General features: G+C 37.7%; 1 protein-coding gene across 1 annotated transcript; it reads left to right on the top strand.

Moving 5' to 3' along the window:
* Positions 1 to 1,376: 1,376 nt before the first annotated feature.
* LOC134217685 (probable cytochrome P450 6a14) lies at positions 1,377 to 3,127 on the top strand. Its single transcript, XM_062696495.1, has 2 exons — positions 1,377 to 2,457; positions 2,712 to 3,127. The coding sequence occupies exons 1-2, from the start codon at positions 1,377 to 1,379 to the stop codon at positions 3,125 to 3,127; spliced, it is 1,497 nt and encodes a 498-aa protein (XP_062552479.1).
* The last annotated feature ends 10,690 nt before the right edge of the window (positions 3,128 to 13,817 follow it).

The raw sequence follows: 13,817 nt of genomic DNA, 5'->3' as shown, positions 1-13,817 counted from the left end.
CTCACTTCTTGCTTCTTACGCCTCATTCTTCACTTCACAATGTGAAAATTGAGAAGTGCAAAGTGAGCAGTTAGAACAGAGATAGGTGGAGTGAGAAGTGATACCTCTCACTTTTTGCTTCGTATTCATAATTTCTCATTTCTCTTTTCCAACCTCTCATTTCTCCCGTTTCCTTAGTGATGAAAAAGAAGTGAGAAATGAGAAGTGATAAGGAAGAAGTGAGATGTCCTATTTGGCCAAATGTCCTATTCGGCCAAATTTCCTATTCGGCCAAATGACTTTGACGGGGGCCCTCCTTAGCCGTGCGGTAAAACGCGCGGCTACAAAGCAAGACCATGCTGAAGGTGGCTGGGTTCGATTCCCGGTGCCGGTCTAGGCAATTTTCGGATTGGAAATTGTCTCGACTTCCTTAGGCATAAAAGTATCATCGTGTTAGCCTCATGATATACGAATGTAAAAATGGTAACCTGGCTTAGAAACCTCGCAGTTAATAACTGTGGAAGTGCTTAATGAACACTAAGCTGCGAGGCGGCTCTGTCCCAGTGTGGGGATGTAATGCCAATAATAATAAGAAGAAATGACTTTCCGCCAGATGGGTTTCGGCCAAACGACCCTTCCTCCTCGCAATGTGTTTTGTTGAACCTATTCGTATGACTTCCTCTACCAAAAAATGTTTTTTTTTGTCTTGCTACATTATCGTAAATAATTAAGCACCCTTAATTCCCATTTTCCTTGACCCTTGAGGAGTTTACAACTTTATAGTAACATACGGCACAATCGATTGAGACCAGCTTTGGATGTTGATTGTTGATGCAAGCTGACTTTAGAATGTCGAACCATCATCTGGTGGATATCTCGCTTAACTTTTCAAAAGGACCTAAGTAACATTTTTTTCATGAATTAATTTGAGTACTACAATCAAAAGCTTTCATGTTGTTCTGTTGATTGCGCTATTCAAATTAATTCATGAAAAAATGTTACTTAGGCCCTTTTGAAAAATTAAGCGAGAAATCTTTACTAAGATGTTTGAAAAAATGCTGATACTGAATTGCTGTTTCGATTGGAAAAATGTCCAAAAACTCTGGTGATGCAATAATTCATCAAATTGTTACTACAAAGACGCGTTATTTTTGAAGCTTATAGGAGATGTAAAGAGCGAATATATTCCTTTATCTCCTCCTTCAATAATTGACTGCAAAGTCATATGAAGACAATCCACGATACAAACATTACGCTGTCCTGGTAAGTACTCGTCAGATAAAGGTTTGGCTCTGTATTCGTCTCGATATAATAAGCCCTCTCCCACGGTTGGACTGCATTAGTGTACTTTCGACTGAAACGGAACGACTCGGATTAAAAAACCTTTTGTTATGGCAATGTGGATTCACCTAACGCTTCTGGCAGTGACTTTGGCCGTGCTATGGGTGCGCAAACGTTACTCGTACTGGAAAGAGCGTGGCATCCCGTATTCCGAACCCAGTTTTCCAGTCGGCAACATTCCTGGAATGGGTCGGACGGAGCATTTTTCAACACTGATGCAGCGCTGTTACAAAGATCTGAAGAGAAAAGGACCTATCGGAGGAATTTTCTTCTTCATAAATCCCGTTGCGCTGGCAATGGACTTAGATTTGATTAAAACTGTGTTAGTGAAAGATTTCCAGTACTTCCATGACCGATCAGCGTACTACAATGAGAAAGACGATCCTTTGTCGGCTCATCTATTTGCTATAGAGGGCAATAAGTGGAGAAATTTAAGGAACAAGTTAACGCCTACGTTCTCGTCAGGAAAAATGAAAATGATGTTTCCAACTATCATTGGAGTGGCCGATGAATTTTTGAAGCTGATGAAAACTGAAGTGTCGAAAAACAATGAAATCGAAATGAAGGAGATTCTTGCCCGATTTACGACTGATGTGATCGGAAATTGCGCATTCGGATTGGAATGCAACAGCCTCCACAACCCGGAAGCTGAGTTTAGACGCATGGGACGAAAAATATTTGCAGTTCCTAAAGGTCGACTCCTTAAAGTTTTTATCGCTCAACAGTTCCGTTCAATGGCTCGATCACTTCGGATAGCTATAACTGATAAGGAAGTTTCTGACTTTTTCATGGCTGCTGTTAAAGACACAGTCAAGTATCGAGAAGAAAACAAAATTGAAAGGAATGATTTTATGAGCCTGCTGCTGAAACTTAAAAACGCAGAACCGTCGGACGATTGTACTGCCCACAACATTGACCCTATGACTGTAGAGGAAATCGCTGCACAAGCCTTTGTGTTCTTCTTGGCTGGCTTCGAAACGTCATCGACAGCATTGTCTTATTGCTTATATGAACTGGCGCAAAATACAGACCTTCAAAACAAGGCACGGAAATGTGTTGCAGACGCTATCAAAAAGCATAGTTCAATGACATACGAGGCGATGCAAGATATGCCATACATCGATCAGTGTATCAACGGTAAGATTATTTTAATAAGAGCCTAATGCTTAGAAAAGATGCACATCAGGTCACAGGGGTGACCTTTGCAAAATACGTGAAAATTATTGACTCAAACCTGGTAGTTCTATTTTGATAAACATATTTTATGGAAATTGGATACATCATTTTTAACTTTTAAATCAAAAATGGATTTTGTTTTTAAAACGCATTTACAAAAAAGGTAAAAATTTAAGTGACCTCAAACTTATCAACGACATTTTTCTCTCCCGCAGAATCCCTTCGTAAATACCCTCCTGTTCCCAACTTGACACGAACGGTTTCCAAGGACTACAAGCTCCCCATCAGCGACGTTGTCCTCCAACAAGGCTCCACGCTTATCGTACCGGTATACGCCATCCAGCACGATCCCGAATACTACCCCGATCCGGAACGGTACGACCCGGATCGCTTCGCGCCGGATCAAGTGGCCAAACGAAATCCGTACACTTTCCTGCCGTTCGGTGAAGGTCCACGAATATGCATCGGCATGCGATTTGGCATGATGCAAGCTCGAGTCGGTTTGGCGTATTTGATGAAGGATTTCAGGTTCACGCTGTCCACCAAGACTCCGGTTCCACTGAAAATCTCCCCACGCAGTCCAATTCTCGCATCGGAAGGAGGATTGTGGTTGAAAGTGGAGCAGCTGTAAAGTCGTTGGCGAGGTGTCGCGAAGATGAATGTTACCGAATTGGATGAAAATCATGATGACAAGATTTTAACAAGCACCCAAATATAAAATGCAATTAAAGCTTAACTGCTTAATTAAAAATTTAATTATTGAAAATTAAAAATTTATTAATTAGGTAAATAATGAATTAAAAAAACCGATAAATTTCATTGATGAGCAATAATTTTTATTTTTGTGTATCATTATAATACACTAGCAGACCCGACGAACTTCGTTTCGCCTAAAATTGATTTATTCTTTGATTAGATCTCGAGTTATGCAGAAATATCTGTTTCATTTGTATGGGATCCCCCTTTTCCAGAAGGGGAAGGGGTTTCAAACCACCACATAAACATATCTTCTCTTTCAAAACCTCCACATGTCAGATTTGGTTCCATTCGCTTGATTAGTTCTCGAGTTATGCAAAAATTTGTGTCTCATTTGTATGGTAGCCCCCATTTCTAGAGCGGGGAGGGGTCTGGAACCATCTTAAGAACCTTCCCCGGCTTAAAAAAAAACCCAGCATATAATTTTCACGCCAATCGGGTCAGTAGTTTCCGAGTCTATAAGGTTCAGACAGACAGAAATTCATTTTTATGTATTAGATTAAATTCTATTGTCAACAAAAGCTTAGTGTTATGACTAATAGTGGAAGAGTCAGAGTTTTACTGAGGGGAAAATATTAGCTCACTCATGATGAGCAGCATGAAACCCGAGATTGTACGTCGCAAAAGAAGAGCGAGTTTCACGTTCATCTTTTTCTTGTGGTGCGTCACTCACTCACACTAGCACTCAAAACAGCATCTACGATGTTCATCACATAAACAGCGTCGCTCCGGAGGCTTAATGAGTGCTCTTCCACCCGACGTCACAATCGCATGTGTTGTTGAATAGCTCTTCCTAACTCTGTTTGTTTGGGCCTCTGCTTTATTTACGCTTCCACTCATCCGTGATGATGCGAACGTAGCGTTTTGCTAATGGTGGTTTTATTTAACTCTAGCGAGCTTGAGGAGTTTTGTCAAACCTGCTTCTCAACTCTCACTCCTCACTGTTACTTCTGACTTTTTTTTTTATGTCTTTATTAAGGAGACTTTCAGCCCGAGGCCCGTCTCCGGCTTACTTCTGACTCTTTACTGCTCACTACTCACTTATCACTTAGCAGTTCTCACTTCTATTTTCTTAATTCTCACTTCTCACTTCTGACTTTTCACATCTAACTTCTCATATCTTACTTCTGAGTTCTCACTTTCTTATTTTTCTCACTTTTCACTTCTCACGTTCGCATTTCATTTCTCCCTTCTCGTTTCGAATTTCTTTTTTCTCATTTCTCGGTTTCATTTCTCACTTGTTACTTCTCTCTTATTACTGCTCACCACTCGCTTCTCACTTCTCAGTTTTCAAATCCCACTTCTCACTTCTTACTTTTCATTTGTCCCTTCTCTCTAAGAAAGAAAGAAAGAAGAAAGCGGAAGTAAGTAGATGAAAAAGGTGAGAATAAAGAAGAAATTAAGCAAAAAGAAAGAAAGTAGAAGAAAGAGGGAATAACGAGAAAGAAAGCTCACTTAGTACTTCTCACTTCCCACTTTTCTATTCTTACCTCTCTCTTCTTACTTTTCACTTTTTATTTTCCACTTTTTTTTCTCACACCTTACTACTTACTCCTAATTTCTTACTTTCTTCTTCTCATTTTTCACTTGTCGCTAAAAATTTCTCACTCTCTACTTTCCTTTTCCCCCATTTCACTTCACACTTTTCGCTTTTCATTTCGCACTTTTCACTTAGAATTTCGCACTGCAACTTCTCACATCTCATTACTTACTTATCACTACTTACAATCTAATTTTGTTTTTAACTATTCGAACTATTTCGAGTTAGCGAGTTGAAAATTCATTGGAAAATTACTTCGACCTAGAGAATATCGAGTATGGGAGGTATCGACTTACGGAGGGAACGCTGTATGCTAGATTCATCGAGTAAGTGTAAATATCGAGCTATAGAACATCTTGTTAGGGAGAGTTCAATGTGCATGAAACTCAAAATCATTTGATTACAATATTAATTACAATATTGATGAATTAGAACTGTAGAAAATCGTGAACAAGAACATCTTTCTAAGGGAAGCTTTTTACAGGACTGATCAAAGCAACGATGAATGGTGTGCAACATTAAGTGAAGATTTTAGACGAGCCTCCCACTTTCCAGGATTCTTTCACAAACTGGCTGTGCGTGTGTAGACTAGTAAAATTTTGCAAATTGGAAAGTAAACAAAGGAGTAATAATTCTCATAAATCAAGTGAAATTCTAACCGGTATTTTTCCGTCACGAACCAGTATACATATTCTTGCCTTATCTCGATACGAGAGACCAATAATACAAATGACTTTACAACAAATGATAACTATTTGGCGTAATTCTTACCGCATATCACTTGCCTCGGCAATCACCAAAACAATACTTTCCGAAATTCATCCTACAAATTGGGCAGAGTCATGTTCTTCAAGACATTTACGACTTGCATTCAAGATCTGTAATACAACATAAAAAATATACAGTCGTAAATGTCCACGGAGTGGGTGTGTCCTATGATAGCAGATTCTAACTTCCCAACAATCACACCACCTCGGCATTTTACTCCCAAAGCAATCGTTTTAAAGGTTGTTCGGAAACACATAATGGTTTACCAAAGTAGCAGACCAGCACGACAACTTGCAATAAACGATCGAAGACTTATGATGATTATATACAAGATAAGCACTGCGATTACCAAGGGTAAGTTAACCAGTGATAGAGTTGGGTCTCCATGTATGTCCCGGCATAATAATTCTATTCATCTGACTGGATTCCATAAGTGCACATTCATTCGCGGAAAACGAAAAATCAATTATTTCGACAATGTTGATTTACCTCACAGTTTTGGCATTGACTTTGGCAAGCGTTACCCATAATGGAAAGAGAGTTGCATACAGTATGCAGAATCTAAGTTTCCGACCGGCTATATTCGTGGATTAGAACGGATGAAGCATATATTTCGACCAAGAAAATGAACTGAATAAAAAATCACCGATGGCATTGCACTGGCAAAGGACTAGGAATCGATCAAAAGTGTGGTAGAGGATTTTCCAGTTTTACAAGACTGATAAATATATTATATTGAAAAGGACGATCCTTTGTCGGCTCGTCTGTTTGCAATGGAGGGAGGATCCAAATTGACACTAAAGTTCATTTTTTGAAAGAAAAAAATGATATACCTTACTATCGTTTGAGCTGCCGAAAGATTTAATGAAAACTGAAATTTGCGGATATAATAAAATCGAGATGAAGGAAATTCTTGCTCGATTTACAACTGACGTGTCGATAAGATTTTGGCTGGAAATTGGTCATACTTGGACTCCACAAGATGCTCCAAGCCTTCGCTGTCGTACCAATATGACTATTTACAATGCGTCTCGTTGCGATAAGCAATGCCCGCCGAGGAGCAACGCGTACTTGATGTTTCAGAAAGCAAAGTGCTGTGTTTCATCTATAGTGGGCTGCAGATGACGGACGGTACGTGGTGGAGACGAATGAACCACGAGCTATATTAGCTTTTGGGAGAACCAACCATTTGAGTTCCATAATGTTCATTAAAGCATCCTTTATATTGGTATGAAAAAGTAGGCTGTTTTATTACTCAAACACAGACTGTAAACAAGATATTATGATCAGAAATTGCAAAAATTAGTATTTCTTCATTATTCCCATAGTACTTGAAAAAATATTCGATTTTCTTTCAGGGAACGACGAAGCTAATCACCTTGGATGCGTTAGTTTTTCTTCCGACTCAAAAGTCGAGAAGAACATTTTTCAATTTGAATCTAAAAATAGATGGAAATTGCTTCCTCGGTATTTTCGGTCTTGTTTGACGTACGGAATGATATGGTTCAAACGCACTAGTAAAACACCGCAGGGCACTTGACTAAACCTGTAAAAGTTAATATATGGACCTGACGTTTTGGGTTGATCAGAGATGCCAGATTTGAAGACATGTCTTTAATTTGAAGACATGTCAATCTCTGTGAAGACATTTCTTTCGTGAAGACATTTTGAAGACTTTTCAAAATATGTGAAGACTTTTATACTTATTTGAAGATACTTGAAGACAATAAGCCAGAAATAGAAAATACAATTTTATTACTGCAATTTAAATTCTGCAACCTCTATATTAGGGTGGCTCAAAAAACACTTTTATGAATTTTTTGATGGGCCGTCGTCTTATTCGGTTCTATTTGATGCCCTGATGCTCTGGACAAAATTTCACCAAAATCGGTCAACGTTTGGGCGGTGCTAAACTCGTTAGAAGTTTATATGGAAAAATGTATGCAGAAACATCCAAAAACAGTGATTTGCAGTTGAACGGCACAATTTACGATCAAGAATCATGATACTCATTCCGTTTTTGTAGAATTAAATACAGAATGTTATGCTGAAAACCGCAAGAAGATTAGAGTTTATTAGACAAAGATATTAGCATTTTACTGGAGTGTTGTAGGGGTGAATTTATTTCTTTTCAAAGGTAAAAGAAACGAAATTTGCTCAAACCCCACATCAGAGAAATGCTAATAACTTAGCCGAGCAAAGTCTAAACTTCTCGCGGTTTTCTGCATAACATTCTGTATTAAATTCTTCAAGATCTGAATGAGTATCATAGTTCTACATCGTAAGTTATGCCGTCCAACTGCAATTCACTGTTTTTGGATGTTTCTGCATACATTTTTGCATATTAACTTCCAACGAGTTTAGCAACGCCCAAACGTTGACCGATTTGGCTGAAATTTTGTTCAGAGCATCAGGGCATCAAATAGAGCCGAATAAGACGGCGGCCCATAAAAAAAAATGAAAAAAGTTTTTCCCATACTAATTTGAGCCACCCTACTCTATATGTTAACTATATAAATATTACAAAAGTTATAATAGTCTTTGTCTCGGGCTCATTCACACTAGTCGGTTGATAACTGCAACGCATTTTAGACCTCATACGCACTTTGCTTTGAGCTGTGCGCTGGTTAAAAAAATATGCCATGTCAGCATTCGTTTGAATTTTCCTTGGCGGCGGCGTCATTTTTGACGTGTCTATGAAAAGGTATTTCGATCATTACATCGGAACGCAATGACCGATCTAATATGCGGCAAACATAGACAGAATGCTTTTATGACTAGATTTAATCTATATTCAACCATTGAGCTAGAACCAGATTTTTGCCTTTCTCGTACAACTAAGTTGTACCGAAAGGCTATCATTTCACTCCAAAACCGAACATTTTATAGAAGCCTCTGAGACCCATAGTATTACATACCAATCGACTCGGCTCGACGAGCTGAGCACATGTCTGTCTGTCCGTGTGTATGTATGTGTGTATGTGTGTGTGTGTATGTGTGTGCACAAAAGCTATAAAAAACATTAGACAACTTTTCGTATAGTAATCCTTAACCGATTTTCTCGCAACAAGTTTCATTCGACAGGGGACAAAGCCTTGTTGATCACTATTGAATTTTATAACGATCGGTCATTGCGTTTAAAAGTTATGAAGAAAATGGTACATCGGACCATATAAACCCCATATAAGGTTGGTGTCTTAACTAAATGCGATAAAGGCACCACCAACGCTAGGTGGATTAATCTGAGTTTTTTTTTAAATTCGTTCTAAATTCATCTGATCTTTTCGGCATTTCCATTCCATCATTTCACATTCCCCTAAATATCCATCGGGAGACTCTTTGAATTTCCCGTGGATTTTTGAAAGAATTTTCAGTGAAATTAATATAAGTAATAAGAAGCTCCTTCAAGGATTTATCCGGATGTTGCTCCAGAAATTTATTCGGAAGTTCCTCCAAAAAATCTCACGGTAAATTTTTAATCCCTACAAAGTATTCTTTAAAAATAAGTTTGGAAGAATTTCACGCGGAAATTCAGTTAAAAAATCTGGTGGAATTTTACCCAGACTCAAAAAAAAAAAATCCAGGGAAACCAGCTAAATATAAAGTAAATATAAATATTTGAAAAATATTTAAATTATATTTAAGAAATATTCTCTAAAATTCTAACAAAAAATTAACATTATTCCACATCAATAAAATAAGGACTTGATTGAATTTACAAACCTATTGGATTTTCGTAATCTTAATCGTAATTTAAATATTGAAGACATTTGAAGACATTTTTAAACGACTGTGAAGACATTTGAAAATTTCATCTGGCATTCCTGGGGTTGATGGTTCATTCGTTCTGGTATGTTGCCTTTTCAGCAAAAGACGTTGCTCAGCCCAAAACATGTCTTAAAAAGTCTAAAACACAAAATAGTAGTTTGTGCAACAAGTTGCAAAAAGATGATTTTTTTCAGCATGAGTTGTACGTTTATCCAACGAGGCTTGCCGAGTTGGATAACTACTACGTGTGCTGAAAAAATAGAGTTTTGCAACGAGTTGCACACGCTATTTTTTGCAATGACGAAAAATGGGCTTCAATATGGTAATTTTGGAGCGAAGCGATACAAACTGATTTACTACATATATCATTTTTACCAAATAAATCATGTTGCTGCAGAGAACAATCATATTCCATGTTATCGTGCCACATTGCATAGGTCGACAAGCATTGAAACGATAGATGAATGGCAAATTCATGGAATTTCTGATGTCATAGCCATCAAACTATTTCATTTATTACGCGACGCAGATAATCCACTATTTGATCACTTAACCAAGCTTGATCAGCAAAATGCAGTCATGTAACTACTGTTCTTATGTTGGTTTTTCATTATAGCACCCAAATGAGTGCTATAATGGATTTTATGCAACCCATTTGAGTTGCATAATGGTCATTAAAGCACCCATTTGGTTGGTATGGAAAAGTAGGCCGTTTTATCACTCAATGACGTACTGTAAACCAGGTATTATGATCAGGAATTGCAAAAATATATTTTTTACTGACTTAGACTATTTTCAGAACTCATATAACATCGGTCCGTGTATTCTTGACAGATGCACTATCGTTTGCAACCATAAACGATGTAGGGCTTTAGGACCCAATTTGCAAGATCCGACTGTCGTAGCCAACCAAATCCGTCTTCCGATTTTCCTTTTACCAACGAAAACAAGCGCGGAAAACCGAAGGATAATTCGCATGTTCACGCCTCAATAACATAACACTGAATGATCGTTTATTTTCACCGTTCGAATCATCTAGAATTCCTGTCAGTCTACTGAGATTGAATTTCAAATTTCTTCTCATTAGCTTCTTAGTATGCTGGCACTTCAAATGCCAACTACGATTGAATTTCAAATTCGTTATCATTTTTTCTATTAATGTCATTTTTAAATATTTCAGATTATTTCATTATTTTTATCATGAAATAAGAAATACGTTCCACTTTATCCATCAATGTAACCAACAAATGCAAATGCATTTTTCAGACTCACTTTATTCCCCACACCGACCACGCGTTTTCAGAATTCTGCGGGAGGAGATTCGATTCACCATAGACCGATTAGAAGATCTAGCTGTGAAGAGATTGTTCGTTGAAGAATATGGAACTCAGGTAGTGGATGTACTGAAAGGTGGTAGCGTAGAATAGAATGAAAGGCTGAGGAATGGGAAGAATCAGAGGAGTAAAGTACGAGTCCCGTCTTCAGAATGTATCTCTGTAAGTGGGAGTCGAGCGATGCTACATACAGGACAGGCTGGCGTGGGAGGACATCCTCTCCGACGAAGAAAAGATGGCTGAAACAAGCAAAGATTATCGCCTCAATAACTCACTGACTTGGAAAGCTGAAATGTTGGTTCGAACACTTCCAACAGCTTCTTCAAGTCTTAGCCAGCATTCTTCAAAAAGTAGCCATACGAAGCAGGAAATTTAAAGTCGCCAAGTTCGATCGGCAGTCGGCGGAGGTGACCCTATGCTGTCTGTTTTGTCTGTGAGGCAAGGATGCATTTCATCTTGGTGGGTGCGATTAATTGTGTACCATATCTTGAGCTGCTTTGGCAGTTTATTGTTGTGGACCATCTAGACGACTCTGATTTGACTAATGAACACGAAACGTTATATTAGTTCTGCGATGCTTTTTTGTGTGTGCTTAACGAGCTTGCTTCTTTGCGGTGGGTCCACCATCAACGCCCACATAACCAGGTGGGAACCAGTATCAGCGGGAAAAGCCCCTCAAACTTTGCAGTAGCCGGACGATTGGAGGACTTCAATATCTTGACAGTCTGGTATCATCAGATGACGAAATTGGGATTAACGTGGAACCATGAGTCAGAAAGGCTGGGACTACCTTCGCGAGTTTTTGAAATATTTGGAGACCCAACCGGATTGATCCACGCATCAAAACTCGAATGTACTACTCTATCGTGAAGCGTGTTGTGTTCAGACAAAGAAAACGCAGATGATTTCTAAAATTTATATTTACAGTGCCGAGAAACATTAAAAGCCATCAAATACCGATAACAATAGATGTTCGAAAACGTGGATGAAAATGGGTCCGCCATATATTGCAAGAAAGCTTAGACGGAATCTGTAAGAATAGGATATAGAATATTTATGCCAATAGCGATATATGCTCGTATTTTCATTTAAAATACTTTTGGGACACATTTATAGCCTATGAATGATATATTTCGTATCAAGATAGAAACAGTGATGCATAAAGTTCAAAATTTAAAAAAATAAATTTAATATTTGTATCGGCCTTATTGTCGTTCCATACTCTTCCGACCATCACTCATAAGTTTTGAACACGAGGACGCGTTCTCGTGTTTAGAACGAATTTCTGCCCTAAGGTTATAACCGACCTGTTATACAAATTTTAGAAAAACTTAACTTAACATTCATCGTTTAAATTCATCAAACTTAAAAACTTAACATTCATCGTTTTGTCAGAATATTTACAATAATCATCATTTTTTGGCGGGTTCTTCCAATATCATCGTATGTTTCCCTTGATTTATTTTATCTATCATATATCAGATCCGATATTGGTGAAAGCTGCAACTTGTAGCACCTATTTCACCCAACAACATTGAGTTGTTAAAAACCAATATTCTTATCTTACTGTAGTCTACCGTTTTGACCAAAACACAATCAGTACATAACTTATTTTAAAACCAATGTTTAAGTAGTGGATATTTATTAACATAAGCCTTCACGGTGTGCCTGTGACGGTTATTAACGAAAAAAAATGTCCATCCATTCTGAACTCGCCTTTCGAAAGATATAATATCCAGGCGTCTGCTATGAAAATTTCAAAATATTACATCTAAGGAATCGAAAGTTATAGCAGTTTCAAATTTAATGATTTTTGCGTTCGACATTTCACTAATATGCAACCATGTATACCGCGAATTCCCTCCTTATTACATCCAAATAAATAATCATCAAATATGCAATTTGCAACCTCAACCAACTTTAGCCTAAAACCTATTCTTTGAATAATAGAAAAAAAATAACAAAGGATGTTAGAGATAATATTGTTCTAATGTCAATGACAAAATAGACAATACAACCACAATACAGTATTCAAATTACAGAGTTATTGCACTTCAATCTCCTAATCATACCAAAGTGTGAATATTGTCTGATAGACAAGTAACTACACTCTGTATGATGATTTATTAAATATGATAATAGTTGGTAACATAGAATACCGCGCTGAAACAATTTTGTCTTTCATGGGTACTGGGTAGTTAGTAAGACTAGCAACCAACATTCAAACAACAATGTGCATCATTTGTTGTCAGTTATACAACCATCATCCAGTTCGATTCAAGCAGTGGTACAAAAACGAGTTCCATTTGGAAAAAATGGGAAAGGCTAGATCACACGAGGAAAACCGCCTTTTCCGAGAACGGTAGACGGAAAGAGCATATATGCCCCACTTCGGAACGTCTCAACAATTTAACTGACTTGTTGAGCTACGATGCATTTGCTTCATAAATTAATGGATTTACTACATAAATTAACTGACACAGGGAATACTAGTATTCGACTTAAAATTAGAAGAGGGAAACCATCGCATTTCCATAAAGCCAGGTAATAAAATGAGAGATTTTAAAAGACTGAAACTATTTAAGAATTATTTAACTGTCATGAGACGAGTTTAGTACAATTCCATTCAATTCCACCAAATCGTATTACTTTTACGTATACGTATTTCGACCTTAACTGTACACACTTAGTTTTTATTTCTGCAGCTCGGCAAAAATCCGCACAGCCGTACGCCAACAAAATAAAAAGCTGATATTTCGGCAGAAATGATGTTTGTTAGCTGATTTTTGGCAAATCATTTGCTGATTTTCAGCACTTTTGACAGAAATCTCGGCAAAAAAACATGTTCGCTGGGGCACAGCTGTGCGAATCTCGTTAAAAGTTGACCATTTTGCTGAGATCCCGGTTTAAAAAATTAGGTGTGTAAGATCGTCTCGTACTTGACTTGACTGAAGACGACCTTACAAGTCAACAGATTTGAGTCGAGTCAAGTACGAGACACTGAAGACGACCTTACAGTTGAGGTCGAAAAACGTATATGTAAAAGTAATACGATTTGGTAAAATTAAATGGAATTGTAGTAAACTCGTCTCACGACAGTGAAATATTTCTTAAATAGTTTCAGTCTTCATCATTCTTTCTATAACATGGTGGAT

This window comes from Armigeres subalbatus, chromosome 2 (genome assembly GCF_024139115.2).
Source record: "Armigeres subalbatus isolate Guangzhou_Male chromosome 2, GZ_Asu_2, whole genome shotgun sequence".
Taxonomy (NCBI): Eukaryota; Metazoa; Arthropoda; class Insecta; order Diptera; family Culicidae; genus Armigeres; species Armigeres subalbatus.
Note: the sequence above shows the minus strand (reverse complement) of the source record. Positions and strands in the feature narration are given on the sequence as shown.